At 59.6% G+C, this 15,621-nt stretch overlaps 2 protein-coding genes across 7 annotated transcripts; one reads left to right on the top strand and one right to left on the bottom strand.

Moving 5' to 3' along the window:
• PCSK4 (proprotein convertase subtilisin/kexin type 4) lies at window positions 828-14,529 on the bottom strand. Of its 3 annotated transcripts, none has more exons than XM_021084236.1 (15): window positions 14,024-14,529; window positions 7,041-7,145; window positions 5,588-5,680; window positions 5,386-5,514; window positions 5,228-5,304; window positions 5,044-5,132; window positions 4,728-4,900; window positions 4,428-4,640; window positions 4,018-4,118; window positions 3,836-3,939; window positions 3,649-3,766; window positions 3,042-3,263; window positions 2,179-2,303; window positions 1,753-1,875; window positions 828-1,620 (listed from the first exon to the last, which is right to left on the bottom strand). In XM_021084236.1, the coding sequence occupies exons 1-15, from the start codon at window positions 14,108-14,110 to the stop codon at window positions 983-985; spliced, it is 2,397 nt and encodes a 798-aa protein (XP_020939895.1). In that variant the 5' UTR covers window positions 14,111-14,529; the 3' UTR covers window positions 828-982. The 3 variants fall into 3 exon arrangements, with proteins under 3 accessions (XP_020939895.1, XP_005661448.1, XP_005661450.1); XM_005661391.2 differs by lacking the exon at window positions 14,024-14,529 and adding an exon at window positions 7,398-7,690; XM_005661393.3 differs by lacking the exon at window positions 14,024-14,529 and adding an exon at window positions 7,398-7,690 and having other exon boundaries at window positions 1,402-1,620; window positions 1,802-1,875.
• REEP6 (receptor accessory protein 6) lies at window positions 8,318-13,904 on the top strand. 4 transcript variants are annotated; one of them, XM_021084238.1, is made up of 6 exons: window positions 8,321-8,688; window positions 11,828-11,921; window positions 12,005-12,143; window positions 12,440-12,608; window positions 12,788-12,876; window positions 13,087-13,904. In XM_021084238.1, exons 1-6 carry the CDS (start codon window positions 8,574-8,576, stop codon window positions 13,099-13,101), a joined length of 621 nt encoding a protein of 206 aa, XP_020939897.1. In that variant the 5' UTR covers window positions 8,321-8,573; the 3' UTR covers window positions 13,102-13,904. The 4 variants fall into 4 exon arrangements, 3 of the variants coding, with proteins under 3 accessions (XP_020939898.1, XP_020939897.1, XP_020939896.1); XM_021084239.1 differs by lacking the exon at window positions 12,788-12,876 and having other exon boundaries at window positions 8,318-8,688; window positions 13,087-13,893; XM_021084237.1 differs by having other exon boundaries at window positions 12,440-12,876; window positions 13,087-13,893.

Below are 15,621 nucleotides of genomic sequence, written 5' to 3'. Positions count from 1 at the left end.
AGATGTTCCCAGGCTAGGGGTCAAATCAAAGCTGTAGCCACTGGCCTACACGCCACAGCCACAGCAATGCCAGATCCAAGCCACATCTGCAACCTACACCAAAGCTCATGGCAACCACAGCCAGATTCTTAACCCAATGCGGGAGGCCAGGGACTGAACCTGTGTCCTCATGAATACTAGTTAGATTCGTTTCCCTTGAGCCATGATGGGAACTGCCAGAGTAGAGACTCTTAATAGTTCCATAAACACCCTTTTCCATCCTTACCCTCCCTGCACTTCAGGATCCTCCTTGGGTTCCGGAGAAGTAGAGAACCCACTTTCCAGATGGGGACGTTGAGGCCTGGCTGGAATGAGAGCAATGTACCTTCAGCCCATAATCCCCTCAGCCTCCCCTACGACCTCAGAGACTAGAGAAAAGTATAATTATTGGAAGCTAGTGGACAGGTGAATTGTCATTTGCAAGCCGCACTTGCTAGTTCTCAGTGTTAAAGGGAAAGTCACCCACAAGGATGGAGGAGTTAGAACTGCAGCAGGTTATGTCCTGGGTGCTCAGAGGCAGCAAAGCTTGTGGGTGGGTAGCACCCTAACCAGCCCTGCCCCACCTTCCACAGCTGGGGCTCTGTGCCAGGGCAGAAGTTCTCAGGCCAGGGTTGGAAACTTGCCAAAACAGGGACAATGCCAGATGCTTTAACCACTAGGCCACCAGGGAACTCAATAACCCCTTTACACTCTGGGGGGCAGGGCATGCAGGGGACCCCCCCCCCACCAACCATGCCATGGGGGTGGGGAAGGGGCCAGTGCCCCAAAGGATACTGTAGACTTGCACCTTGTATTCAACCTTTATTTGCAAACTCTGAGGTTGGATGAGGTGCCTGAGACCCTAGATGGTGTCATCTGCTCTCCCGACACTTCCCCTATTAGGGGCCAGGAGGGGATGGTGGTCACCACCAGCCTCCAGCCCGTCCCACCCCACCCCACCCAACTAGACTTCTCTCTCTCTCTCTCTCTCTCCACCTCTTTCACTTGGACCTGCCAAGTCCAGGTTGCAGGAGCCCATGTAGCCGCCTCTGGCCTGCCCTCCAAGGGCAGGTTCGGAGGGATGCCAGTCTGGACAGTGGTCAGCAGTGCCATGGGGCCTGGGCTGAGGCACACACCAGTTCCTACTCAGCCGTAGCCAGGTTCCAGCCCACAGCAGTGGGTGACTGGAATGGCCCCCTGTGCTGGGAGATCCCACCCACAGTGGCAGGCAGCCCACGAGGAGCATGCTACAGAGGAGGGGGCTCCCGAAGGCCACGGCTATCAGGGCCAGCACCATGGCCTGGGCTGGGCTGCGTCGGTGGGCAGTTGCGGTGGGCGGGGGGTGGCCCTTGTCAGGGGCGGGTCCTGAGCAGGAGCCCCGCTGCTCATCCAGTGTGGATGGTGGGAGGCAGGAGGTGCAGTCCAGTGGGGAGCTGCCACGGCAGGTATAACAGGACGAGTGGCAGCTGGAACACACCCGCAGGGCGGGTGTGGCTGGGCGCCCAGGTCCAGCGGTCACTGTCTGCTGGGTGTGGTTGAAGTACCTTGGCGGGCAGTATGCGAGGCAGAGGTGACCCAGGATGTAGGCGGGGCTGTGGCATTCTGTATGAGGGACACATGCATGGGGCTGTGAAGTGGAGACCTACCACCCCCGCCCACCCACCTGCCCACCCCTGGCCACACACGCACACTGCCACCTCCCAGCAAGTGGGCCATGCCGAGCCGGCCACTCACCCTGGCACAGCCCCTCTGTGTCCCGCTGCACACACGCGCTGCTGGTCACCTGGGAGCCTGTGGGCCGCGCCGTCATGTCCTCGGCTGTCCCATAGAGCAGCAGCGTGTAGCGGTACAGTGTCCCTGGGCAGGGGTCATGGTGGGCACAGGGAGGAGGGGAAGAGGCTGTCGGCAGCCTGGTCTTGTCATTCTGGGCCCCCTCCCCGGCCACCGCCACCCTCACCTGGAACGCCAGACTCGGATGGTGCCCAGGGTCACCCAGTGCCCTCACTGGCACTGGTAACTGGACACCTACCATATGCCAGATGCCCCTGCTCAGTCTCTCCTAGGGGAGCAACGTGGGTCTTCATAGGGGTCAGGTGTTGGGAGGCCAGCTGTGCGGTAGGGGCAGGGGTTCTGGGGCAGAGGAGAGCACCTGGCTCTCACCTGTGTTGAAGTAGTAGCCCTTGTTCTCCAGGCCCAGTGTCCACAAGCCTCGCGGGTCCTCATCCCAGAAATGGGTGGACATGAAGATCCAGTTGTCGTAGCCTTGACCACTGATATCAAAGGGTCTGGGACAGACAGGTGGGGGGTTGGAGAGCTTCACAACCACAGTCTGGTGTTTTTTGTTTTTGGGGTTTTTTTACAGCTGCACCGAGGTAAGTGAAGTTCCCAGGCTAGGGGTCGAACTGGAGCTACAGCTGCCATCCTGCACCACAGCCATGGCAACGCTAGATCTGAGCTGCATATGCAACCTATACCACAGCTCATGGTGACGCCAGATCCTCAACACCATGAGCGGGGCCAGAGATCGAACCTGCATCCTCATGGATACTAGTTACCACTGAGACACAGTGGAAACTCCACAACCACAGTCTTTTTTTGGGGGGAGCCACACCAGGGTATATGGAGGTTCCCAGGCTAGGGGGTCTAATCAGAGCTACAGCTGCTGCCACAGCCACAGCCACAGCCATGCCAGATCCAGGCCACGTCTGCAACCTACACCATAGCTCATGACAATGCCGGATCCTTAACCCACTGAGCAAGGCCAGGGATCAAACCCGCACCTCATGTTTCCTAGTCAGATTCATTTCCACTGCACCATGACAGGAACTCCCATAACCACAGTCTTGACTGAGCACTGTAAGGGTATGGCTATGGTGCCCAGTGGTGGCTGTGGGACAGGCACCCCCAGGCATGAATGGGATCCAGCCTGCCTGACCCCACAGTGTACATGGTAGTGGAGCAGGAAAGAGTGTGCTCATGGCAGTCCCAGATCCCCACCTCGCTGAACCCCCAATGCCCTGTACCTGATGGCCACAAGTGTGGAGCGGGTGCCCATGGGGCTGGTGAGCGAGATCTCCAGGTCCCCTCGGCGGCTGTAGGACAGGGACAGCTGCACCTGCACGTGCTCCAATGAACGGATGTAGTTGGCGTGGCCAGCGCAGGCCGACACATTCTTCCTCACATGCATCAGTGGCAGGATGGGGCTGGGGGCTGCTATGTGTGAGGTGAGGGCCCCTCCTGCTGGCCTGATGGGGGATGGGTGGCCAGCAGGCAGGGTCTGGGCTCAGATCCTGGGACCTACCCTCCCCCCTTGTATAGATGGGTAAACTGAGGCCTTGGGGCCTGCCTCCCACATGTCCACCCACCCCCAGGGGGTAATGACATGTGTGGTGAGAAAAGCAGAGAGGGGCCAGGTATGGGGGAAAGCAGGGGAGGTGGCAGGTGGGGGAGGTGACAGGTGGGGAAGGACTGGGGAAGTTGCAGGTTCGGGAGGGCTGGGGAGGTGGCAGGTGAGGGAGGTGTGGGGAGGTGGCATGCTGGGCAGGGCTCGGGAGGTATAGGGTGAGCCTGGAGGCTGGAGTCAGACATGGACATGGACAGGACATGCGGGTGGTGGAGGAGGGCACTCACGTGGGGGTGTGCACGATCGGAATAACACATTTCTTCTGGGGCTGTGTGGGGAGCCATGAGCGAGCCATGTCCACCAGCAGCCCTGCGTCCAATAGCCCGTAACCATAGTGGTGGCTCACTGCATGGAGGGGCGGCTGTCATCGTGCTGTGGGCATAGCGTCCCCACCCCCGCCTGGTCCTGCCGCACCTTGGCGCCCCACACCGTTGGTCCTCCAGTCCTCCGCCTGGAGCTGTGCTGGCCTGGACGCCCGGACCACCAGGTGCTGCATGTCCCTCCATGTCAAGAATGGGCTGGGGGTGGGCAAGGGTGGGTGAGCTGGGGCTAGGCTGGGGGGCACAAGTGGTAGGCAAGACCCCACCATCACTTACTTGGCCTCCAGAGCCAGGGCTATCATGCCTGCAGCCAGGGGGGCAGAGGCCGAGGTGCCCGTGTGCTTGTCGGTACACCTATGGTGCAGGTCTGTGGTCACCTGGGGGCACAGAGAGGGACTTGGTGCACTCGAAAACCCTGCCCTTGTTCAAAGTCCCAAGGGCTTCAAGAAAGAGGCCCCACAGAAGATTATAACAGGTCTGCGGCCCAGGCACTGGCCCTGCCTGGGAGACATGAGGGTGTGGGAACCGTGGGGCCTGGTCCCGGGACCCCGGTTTGTGTGTCAGGTGCCAACAGGGCAGCCCTGGGAGGAGGAAAGGTGGAAGACAAGAGGGAAGGCAGGGGACCAGCTGGCCAGGTGGGAGGCCTTGGGTGTCTGGCCATGAGAGGGCATTGGGCGGACACTCACGATTTGGGGATCAGTGGCAACGCCGCTGCTATAGGTGGTGGTGAGCGTGGAGGCACAGGCCTCGCTGTACCAGGGCAAGTGGCCCTGCTGGGTGGTGCTGCCCACTGAGAGTGTGTGGATGCTGTTGGTGTAGCCATCACAGTTACAGTTGTCATAGTGCAGGCCACCGTTGCCTGATGCCCAGATGAAGAGTGTGCCCAGCCCACCTCGTCCCTGCAGACGGGGAATGGGGACAGAGACAGGGATGGCATATGGGTCTTGCACACAGGCCCAGGCCCTCCACACCCCATACTTTCTCACCTTGGTCACGCCGCGCCGGAAGGCCTCTCGGGTGAGGATGCCTGGGCCTTCCACTGTGCGGCCATCGTCCTCGGGGCCCCAGCTGGCACTGTAGATGTGAATGTGCTGGGGCTGCAGGCTCAGCGACTGGGCCTCGATGACGTCAGTGATGGTGCCGTCCAGCATGCGCACACCTGCACGGGCGGCAGTAGCCTCGGTGGACACCCCACCTCCACCCCATGCCTGCAATCTCCCCACCCTGGGGTAGAGGCATCAGTAGGGGCGCAGCTCTCCCCTTCCCTAGGCCTGGGGCCCTGGCACCCCCCCGCCTGAGTACCTCCAATCCTGGCGTTGTAGGCGACCCCTGCGCCGCAGAACCTGTTGTTTGCTTTGGCGGCCACTTCCCCGGCACAGCGGGTCCCATGCCTGGTGCCAGAGCAGAGATAAGTGCCCGTCACAGCCCCTTGGGCCCTCAGAGTGTACTGGGGCTGCCCCAATTCCCCATAGGATGCTGGGCTCACCGGTTCTCGTCGCTGGGTGTGTATCGAGGCTGAGGGTCCGGGTCATAGTCATTGAAGTCGTAGCTGGCCAAGGGGTCCTGGGGATGTGTAGGGACATCAGGGGCCTGTGACAAGCCATGGGATGTGGGGCAGCCCCCACCCAAGACCCAAAGCCTCACATAGTTGGCCCAGAGATCTGGGTGGTCTTTCTCGATGCCATCGTCCAGGACTGAGACCACGATGCCCTGGCCTGACAGCCCCTGGCTCCAGACTTGCAGGATGTTCAGGTCTGGCTGCACCTGGTTGTTCTGTGTTAGGCAGGGCAGGGGTCAGTGGGGCTCTGGCCTGGCCAGGCCCTGCCTCCCAGCCCCACCAGCTCACCATGTACCACTGCTTGGAGAACCATGGGTCCGTGGGCACCACGAGGGAGCGTTTCACCCGCCGCCGCAGTGTCTGCTGCTGGAACCACTGCACCTGGGGAGTAGGGGAACCATGCCTTGGGAGTGTCTGGACCCACAACCCAGCAACCCTCCTCCCAGCTTCCTGCCCTCACTCCAGGCTGATTTAGGGGGCCCTGCCCCTCAGCCCTTCTGCAAGTGGCTGCAGGGTCTGTGCTGGGCCTCTTCCCTCTTCCCAAGGGGCAACAGTGTATAGGGCTAAGGTTTAGTGGAAGGTGTGTCTGGGCTGTCCCCTACTTGTTCTGGGGCCCAGGTACTGTGGGATGGGGCCAGGGACCCTGTGTTTGCTGGGCTGCTCTTGAGGTCCCTATGTGCTTGGGGCTCTGCCTTCAGAGGGGGCCAAAGCCCTCAGGGCACCCACCCCCAAACCCACAGACATGTGGTGGCTGCTGCCCAGAGTGGCTCTGGCTCCTGGGGTCCCAATCCTGCCCCTTTTCCCATTCCTGTTCTAGAATCCCTCTCCCCAAGACATGATATAACCCTGACCATGTCCGTCCTCTACCTCACCCTCCTGGGTGCAGGACGCCTCTGTATGGTCATATCTGCCTCCTCCCAGTTCCCCCAGCTGCCCTGCCTACAACCTACTCTTATGACACCGCAGCATCACTCCCTGTTGAAACCTTCCCGTGCCTTCCCAACACCTTCTCCAGAGCTAACAAGCACCCCTGCCCATCTGGTCCCCACGAGGCTTCCTCTGCTGCAGCCTTAGTCATTCCCAGGGGCTTTGCATTTGTCATTCTGCCTGCCCTGGGTGGCTCTTTCTCAGACAGTTGCCCTCCCCCCCTCCTCGTTCATCTCCTACCCCTCAAAACCAGCTCATGTTCCCCTGTTCCCACCTCAGCTACCAGGACCCTCTCCTCCCCATTTGTTCCACCATAGACTTGAAAGCTGGCCCTAATTTCTCTCTCTGTCCCACACATCCAATCCATTGGCAAGCCCTTGACATTGCCCTGCAAACCACATCACCAGTTCACCACTTCTCTCTGTCCCCAGTGCTCCTGGCAGGTTTCCAGCTGTCATGCTTCTTGCCTCCTTGCTGATCAGCCCCCCTCCCCAGCCCCCTCCCCCGAGCTCAGTCTCTTTCCCAGATACCTGGGGAACCTTGATCTTTCAAAGCAAGATAGAGGAGGGAGGGAGGAGATGGTGACAAGAAATGCTGACAGGGCACCAGGCCCTGGGGTGAGTGTTGCACCCCACAGATCTTCCTCCTCTTGCCCCCACTGTATAGACCAGGGGCTGACATATACCAAGACCCATAGAGAGCTGGTGATTTGCCTCAGGCCACACAGCCATTCATAACAGGAGATAACATTCATAACAAGAACAACAGGAGGTGGCTGAGACCTCTGAGGAGGCAGTCTCATGGCCAGGCTCACCTTGGGGTCTTTCTTCAGGCGCAGGCGGTGGCCCCAGTGCGGAGTCAGGGAGTGCTGGACCACGCCCCGGTGCCGCAGATGGAAATACTGCCCGTCAGGGAAGATCTGGGAATGTAAGGAGCAGATGGCTGGGACCTGGCTCCCCTGATGGAGCCCCTTCCAAGACAGGGGCCAGCCCGCCTGCTTTACATCCTCCCCCAACCAGGTGCTCTCTGGAGTCCCAGAATTTGAAATTGGTCGAGGCAGAGGTGGCCAGGGGCGAGTCTTTGATATCTGGGGAAACTAGGGAGTGCCCTCCTATTTGCCAGGGTTTGGAGTCATCCAGTCTCTGCCCCCTCTCTTCAATACGGAACCCACCTGCCCCAGGTTGACAAAGCCGAATTTGCGCGCCAGGCGCTCGGCCTCCTGGTAACCCTGGGACACCCGTACGGCCCAGCTGCTCACATAGATGGGGGCCCGGGCCAAGGCCCACCCCACAGTCACAGGGCCAACGAGCGCCAGGCCCAGGACCAAAGTCAGGCGCAGCCAGAGGGCAGTCCGGGCGGGCAGCATGCCAGCGGGGGCGGGCCCGGGGGCGGGGCCTCACAAAGCCCCTCCTCCTGGCCAAACCGCCGAGATGGCCCAAGTGCCCGCCCCGCCCCTGGAGCCATAGCAACCTCTGAAAGACTTCAACTCCCAGGGGGCCTTGCGGCTCCCCGACCTCAGGGGCGCGAAGATCTGACAGCAGGTGAGGGGAGACACATGCAACTGGTCTCCTGCAACCTCAAACCTTTGGGAACCTCAGTCTCCCCATTTATGCAATGACCTCAATTCTTCTGACCCAGAGGAGGGGGTTCATGGTTGCTGTAATTGATCCCACCCAATATTTGGTCCCGCCCACTTTCCTATACACCCCTCCCCCAGGAATAAGCCTTGTCTCCTTCCAAGTCCAACCAGGATTGCTCCTTCGAATAAGTCCCGCCTCCTCAGTTTAGCCCCGCCCCAACCCCGCCTTCATATTCCGTCCCTCCTTCTTTATGTGCGGCCACGCCCCTTCTCTGTTTTCGCTATTAGTATCTTTTCTCCAATCCAGTTCTGGCCTTTATCTGGCCCCTCCCTCTAGCTCCGCCTCCCTCGGCTCCACCCACAACGGCTCAGCCAATAATCCCTGGCCATGACCCCGCCCCCCCAATCAGCTACGTCCCGCTCTGTCTCGGCCAATCGGCGCCTTCAGCTGCCGCGCCCCGCCCTCTTCCCCCAAAGTCGCGGCTGCCGCGGCCGCGGCCCGCCAAAGGGCAATGCGGCGGAGGAGACGGGGCAGGCCCCACCTCCTTTGTCCGCCCTGCCCTCCCATTGGCCAGAGCGGGGGGCAGAAGAGGGAGACCATCTCGGGGGCGGAGACCAGCCCGGGGGCGGATTCGGGCCCGGGGGCGGATTCGGGCCCGGGGGCGGAGCCGTGCGGCTTGTGCCAAGGGAAGGCAGCGCGCGGGCTGCACGGCCGGTGTGCGGGCCGACGATCAAGTTCAGGCTGCCAGCCCCGGGCCCGGCGGTGCCATGGACGGCCTGCGCCAGCGCTTCGAGCGCTTTCTGGAACAGAGGAACTTGGCCACCGAAGCGCTAGGGGCGCTCGAAGCCAAGACCGGTGTCGACAAGCGGTACTTGGCCGCGGGTGAGCCGTCGGGGGGAGCGCTTGGGGCGACACCCCCTTTTGCCAAAGAGCACTCTGAAGCCCTGGGCCACGAGGGCCTCAGGCATGCCCCCTCCGGCCGGCGCCGGCTGCGGGGTCTAGATAGGGCGGCGGGGCGCGCCCACAGCCCAGCGAGGAGACTGAGATCCTAGGGAGGGGTCATGGACGAGGACCTTCGTTCTGCCCTCAGCCCCTCTCTGCCCCAAGCAATGCGACCTCGGACTTGGGCCACCCCTTATCTCGGCCCCGCAACACCCCCACTCGAGCCATCAGGTCTGGAGGCTGTCCTCTGCCCCTTCTTTTCAGGCCCTGGGTTCCCGCCAGGCAGAAGTCCGGTTCTTCCAGTTGTCCTGCTGGTCCCGGGGGAGGAGGGGGCAGGAGATAGCCAGTTCCCTGCCAGTGTCACCAGCCCCTTCCCTGATGGATCCAAGCCTGGAAGCAATTGTAGAGATCTTCTTTTCCCAGAGAATGCTCCAGACAAGGAGGGGAAGAGTCACTCCCACCTCCCCTTCCTTTGTTTTCCTGCTAGGATTCCCCTTCTCTCCACCCAACCTTGGCCTGGCCTCTCCCTCCCCTGCCTGGAATTGGGTTGCTTGACCGATGTGGTGGGTTTAGAGAAAGGTTGGATGGGGCCAACAGAGAGGGAGATCCAGCCACCCCTAATTGTCACTCTCTTTCCAGTCCCTCCTCTGCCTTTCCTCCTCAATGACCTTGTGGGGCTCCTGACATCCTCTGAAACACTTCCCTCTCCTCTTTTTCTGTACTCCAAGTCCATCTGTTTGTTGCCACCCGTTCCAGGAAGCCCCCCAGAATGAATCACAGGACACTGTTTGGACACTAGGGGGAAGGGACCCTAAGCGAGGATGTGCACATGTTTTGAGCACCTGTGTATAGATCCCGAGAGTCTGCTTTCCTCCCATTTCTCCACCAACTGGGGATTCCCATGCTGGGCAGCCCAAGGAGGGTCCGAAACCTGCCCCCTGCCCCAGGTTCCTGGTCCCCAACTCATGCTGACTCAGCCAGGAACCTGCCCCTGGGAGCCAATGCTTGACCTCGTGTCTGCCTTTTCACATCTCTGATACCAGTGGGTGGGGAATTTAGGTCAAAGAGCACTTGGGAGGGGCCCTCTGGGGATGCTAGGGGTTCACAGGAAGGAAACTGAGGTTCGGGGTGACAGGGGCTGCATGGGAGCATCCACTCCCCCAACCCCCACAACCTTTCCCAGGGCTCCATCTGTTGCTGATCTCCAGGGCCATGTCCCCGCCCATGTCCAAGGTCATCCTCCCTTTGCTGAGACTGCAGGAATAGGGATTGAGGGGAAGGGTGCCCAGGGAGAGCTGCTCCTCCCCACCTTGCGATTTCCAGGGAAGGGGTGCCATTCCCCCACCAGGAATCCTTGGGCCCCACCTGCCTGAGATGGCCAACTCCCCCTCCCAGCTACAGAGGAGGACACCCAGAGGAGGCAGCGACCAGGCCTCCTAGGGCCAGCCAGGGATTCCCCTCCCTCTCCTGACCCTAGACGCCAGGGATTAAAGCTAAAGCAGGTGGAGAGGAAGGTGGAGGTGACTCTGCCCTTTGGTCCCCTAGTGGCCTCTATTCCTCTCTGCAGATAACAGGCTGGAGGTGCAGGGGTGGAGAGGCTGAAAATGCTCCTAGGAGCCAGAGGCTCCCCGAGTGACCCTGTGCAAGCCCCGCTCACCCCAGCTTCCGTTTTGTCCCAGCTGTTGAATGAGATGGAGCTGAGAGGGACAGAGCCCTGTACACGAGAATCACTTAATAAAGGCAGCGGTGATGATTATGATTGCAGAGTGGCTGACGCTCCTGGCCCTCACGTCCCACAATTTTCTTCTCTGATCCTCATTGCCAGGAGTGTATTTGGGCCACCAGAAGGGCTGACTAAATGCATAGGGAAGGGTCCTCTCCGCTGAGTCTTATTTAGCTGACCTCTCAGCAACCCTAGTAGGCAGGGCTACTCTATGCCCCTGACAGATGGGAAAACTGATGCTCCAAGCAGAGAGCCCCAGTCCACGGGACTCTCAATACGACACCTTGCACCCTCCCACGAAGACAGGGGCTCTCGATCACGGCCATGCAACCCCCAGAGGACACTGGGTAGTGTCTGGGGACATCTGCAGAAGCCATGATTGAGAATACTCCTGGCATCAAGTGGATGGGGGCCAGGGATGATGCTTTGCACCCCAGGTACAATGCCCAGAACAGCCCCCCACCCCGAGAATGACCTGGCCCCCGTGTCAGCTGTGGTGAGGAGAACACACCTGGACTAAGGTAATAGTTAAAAACTGTTGGCTTTCTCCACCCTCCGAGAATCAAGCATCAAGGACAGAATGACCTCGCCTTCAGTTTTTTTTCCCATTACTTATATTTAAATTCTAGCCCCATTCCAGGCTAGGGTTGAGTCAAAGCTGCAGTCACCAGCCTACAGCACAGCCACAGCAACTCCAAATCTGAGCTGCATCTGGAACCTACACCACAGCTCATGGCAACACTGGATCCTTGACCTACAGAGCGAGGCCAGGGATCAAACCTGCATCTCATGGATACTAGTCAGATTTGTTTCCAATGAGCCACAACAGGAACTCCTAGCCCTTTTTTTTTTTTTTTTTTTTTTTTTTTTTATGGCTGCACCTGTGGAATGTGGAAGTTCCCAGGCCAGGGATCAAGCCTGTGCCACAGCACTGACCCAAGAAGCTGCAGTTTCAGTGCTGGATCCTTAACCTACTGTGCCACAAGGGAACACTTAAATTCTAGCCTCCAGTGCTCAGCCCCTCCTATAGGACCCAGCATGGCTGGATATAATTACAGAGATCACATATTCATTCAACAAACACTGGGCACCTATTGGGTACAGACCTGACCCGTGCTGACCTGCTTATGAGGAGTTCACGAGGAGACTGACAGGGTAGCCAGTAAAAGACACAAGACTCAGGGTTCAGAGCCATGATGGGAGTTGTCCAGGTGCTACAGAGCAATAATGCATCCTAGAGGGGCTGCTAAGGCTTCTGGGAAGAGTGAGGGCAGCTGGCTGCATCAGCCAGGTCAAGGGGGTGCTGGGGTCCCAGCTCAGCATGTGCAGCCCCCTCCCACAGCCCTCTATCTACAGGAGCCGCCACTCTACTAAGCCTGTATCTTCTGTTCGGCCACGGGGCGTCTCTGCTGTGCAACCTCATCGGCTTTGCATACCCAGCATATGCTTCGTGAGTGTCCACTGGTGGCCCAGGTTGTGGGAGGAGGGCCTCCAAGGTCCAGGCAGCCCCTCACTCTGCCGCGCCTCCTCCAGAATCAAAGCTATCGAGAGCCCAAGCAAAGAGGACGACACTGTGTGGCTCACCTACTGGGTGGTGTACGGCCTGTTCGGGCTGGCCGAGTTCTTCAGCGATCTACTCCTGTTCTGGTTCCCTTTCTACTACGCGGGCAAGGTGGGTGCCACCCAGGAGGCCAGGGTTCTGAGGGGTCCTGCCTTGCTGCCCCCTGAGGTGTGAGGGGTGATTCAGCACCTTCCCTGGGGAAACAGGCTCAACTGGGCAGGGGTCTGATGGGGAGGTCCAGGTCCATCTGAAAGGGTGTCTGATGAAAGAGGTCCAGGCCCATCTCAAGAGGTATCTGTTGGGGGAGGCCCAGGCCCATGCTAAGGAGTGTCTGCTGGGGGAGGCCCACTCCTTCCGCAGAGGCACAGAGCAGGGGACCGAGTGCACGTCTTGCCCTGTGCCTGCAGTGCGCCTTCCTGTTGTTCTGCATGATTCCCGGCCCCTGGAACGGGGCTCACATGCTGTATCATCGCGCCATCCGTCCACTGTTTCTAAAGCATCACGAGGCCGTGGACAGCATCATGAACGACCTCAGCGGACGGGCCCTGGATGTGGCAGCCGGAATAACTCGGGACGGTGTGTGCTTGAGGGCCAGGGCTGTCTGTCCAGTCCCTGTCTGTCTGTCTCCCAGCTCCCTGCCCTCCCACCTTCAGTCCTACCTCCATCTGCCTCATCTGGCATCCTGGCCGCCTCCTCCAAGGGCTCTTCTTCCTCTCTCACTGTCCACCTCTCTCTCCCATGCTCTCGGGAACCAGTCCTGCAGACCCTGGCCCGCAGCCGGGCTCTCATCACCCCCGCAGCTGCGGCGGTGGGCCCCTCACCACCCTCGGAGCTGGTCTGTGAGGTAGGGCCAATGTGTGGGTGCATGTGCGTGTGTGCGTGTGAGTGCCTGCACATGACTCTGGCCCTGCCAAGGGTGGCTACTGGTGGTACCTCCAGTGGACCCCACACTGGCCCCCAGCCCCCATCACATTCTCCATCAGCTGAGTGCAGCCTTCGGGCCCTGAGCACAGGCAGACCCGCCTCACTCACCCCCATGGCCCTCTCTCTGCAGACAAAGCAAGCATGACTCACCTCAAGAAGGGCAAGTGAAGCCCCTGGCCAGCCCCTGCATGAATGAGCCGGCTGGTGAGCTGGAGGACCTGTCACACCCCAAGTCCTCTGTGGATTCCTCAACTGACTCCCCAGCAGAGCCCACCAGCAGCCCTTCATCCCCAGCCAAGCCAGCCCTCAGGAGCTCCACCAACCTGGGCCAGTCCCAGCATCAGTCCCTGGCCACTGGCTCTGCCAACAGCTCCCAGCTGCCCGGCAAGCTCCGGGGTGGGCTTCAGTCTCGGGCCAACTCCTCCAGCCAGCCGCAGGCTCCCGGCCAGCCCCAGGCCCCTGGCCAGGCCCAGGCCTCAGGCCAGACCCAGGCCCTGGGCCAGCAACATGCCCGGCCCTCTACCTCTTCCTCAGGCCCTTCACAGACAGCCCGCCAGTCCTCAGGCTCCACACAGCGTCCCAGCACCTCCAGCCAGGTGGGCCCCCTTGTGCAGTCTCCCAGTAGTGCCGCCATCCCCACACAACTCCCCAGTGAGACCCCTGATGGGCCGGGGACCTCAGCCACCAAAACCTCCAAGTCGAACAGACAGCACCAGAAGCAGCCCCCAAGAAAGGCCACCAGCAGCACCTCAGTGCCCAGGCTGCCCGCCTCCTATCAATCTGCGTCCTCCCTGGAGTACTCCTCAGAGTCCACCACTGAGGTCACCTGCAGCTGGCCCCACCACCGACACGGGCTCCAATACCTGCAGCACTGCTGGCGGCTGAAACACCTGGCCTGCTAGGGAGGGCTCAGTAAAATTCATCTGGACCAGCCTCATCTCTGTCTGTCTGTTGTCCGGGGCCCCAGGGAGGGGCTTCATGAGCACAGGGTCTCCTCCAAGCAGGGGTGGGTGGATGTAGCCCCACTTCACAGATGAGCAAACTGAGGCCGGGAATGGCGATCTTACCCAGTGGCTGAGAGAGACACAGGCCTGGGCGTTCCACATACTGCTTTCTCTCTCCCGTCCTGGACAAACTGTTGGGCCTGCGCACATCAATCCCCTTCTTTTGAAAACTCTCTCAGAGAAGCAAGCTGGAGGAAATAGTCCTGCCTCATTTGCGCTCCGCTCAGAAGCAGCCAGCCAGGCACGAATTTGAGTCCTTTATTTGGGGGGTGGGGTCCCAAGAAGCACTAGCAGGGAGCTGATTGAGGTGGGAGCAGATTGAAGGGAGCCGATGGAGTGGGTGTGGCCAAGTGTAGCCCACCTGCAGGCCCACGGTGCTCATTCCCTGAGGAAGGCACACCTGAGACTTATCCTGCCCAGGTGCCCAGAGTCACTGGGGGAGGGTGGCCATTCACTCCAGCCAGCACCCCCTGCAGATAGCCCAGGGGCAGGGCCAGGCAGCCTTCTGCAGAAAGGCTTGGGAGGCACAGCCTGGCCTTGTTGGAAACTGGGAGGCAGCAGCTGGGTGGGGACTGACGGCATCCTACAACCTGCCCTTGGTTTGCTATGTGAGGCTGTCCTGACTCTGATTGTTAAAACAGGCAGAAGGGGTTGTCCCCATTGTGACTCAATGGTAACAAACTCAACTAGCATCCATGAGGACATGGGTTCGATCCCTGGCCTCACTCAGTGGGTTAAGGGTCTGGCATTTTCATGAGCTATGGTGTAGGTCGCAGACACAGCTTGGATCCTGAGTTGTTATGGCTGTGGTATAGGCCAGCAGCTGCAGCTCCAATTCAACCCCTAGTTTGGGAACTTCCATATGGTGCAGGTGCAGCCCTAAAAAGACAAAACAAAACAAAAAAACAAGAACAGAACAGGCAGAATGGTTCCCTGGTGGCTCAGCAGTTTCAGGATACGGCATTGTCCATTGTCATTGCAGTGGCTCTGGTCGCTGCTATGGCCAGGGTTTGACCTCTGGCCTGGGAACTTCCATGTGCTGCGGGCATGGTCAAAAACCAAACACAAAAACCAAAAAATCCGGGCAGAGACAGGACAAGTTGATACAGACTCAAAAAAATTCTGAGCCAAAAATAGCAAATCCAGTCCAACAGATCTAAAAACCCAGAGCAGGAGTTCCCATTGTGGCGCAGTGGAAACGAATCCGACTAGGAACCATGAAGTTGCGGGCTCTATCTCTGGCCTCGCTCAGTGGGTTAAGGATCCGGCATTGCTGTGAGCTGTGGTGTAGGTCACAGATGCAGCTCGGATCTGGCATTGCTGTGGCTGTGGCATAGGCTGGCAGCAACAGCTCCAATTTGACCCCTAGCCTGGAAACCTCCATATGCTGCAGGTGCGGCCCTAAAAAAGGACGAAAGACAAAAATAAATAAATAAATAAATACATAAATAAAATAAAATAAAGTAAATAAAAACCCAGAGCAGCCTCCAGTTCAAATTCTGGCCCCAGAAGCAGAGCCTGAGTCAGAAGCTGGGGGGTGGGGCGAGCTGATCAGGAAGGTGGTCTCAGTGGGGACCCTGAGTGGGTCCTGTACCTACCTGGGAATCAGCTCCACCTGGAGCCCAGGCACCTGAGTTCCGCGCTCCCAGTTCTGTCAGTCT

Source organism: Sus scrofa, chromosome 2 (assembly GCF_000003025.6).
Source record: "Sus scrofa isolate TJ Tabasco breed Duroc chromosome 2, Sscrofa11.1, whole genome shotgun sequence".
NCBI classification, from domain to species: Eukaryota; Metazoa; Chordata; class Mammalia; order Artiodactyla; family Suidae; genus Sus; species Sus scrofa.
The sequence above is the reverse complement of the archived record's forward strand: the minus strand, read 5'-3'. Positions and strand labels throughout refer to the sequence as shown.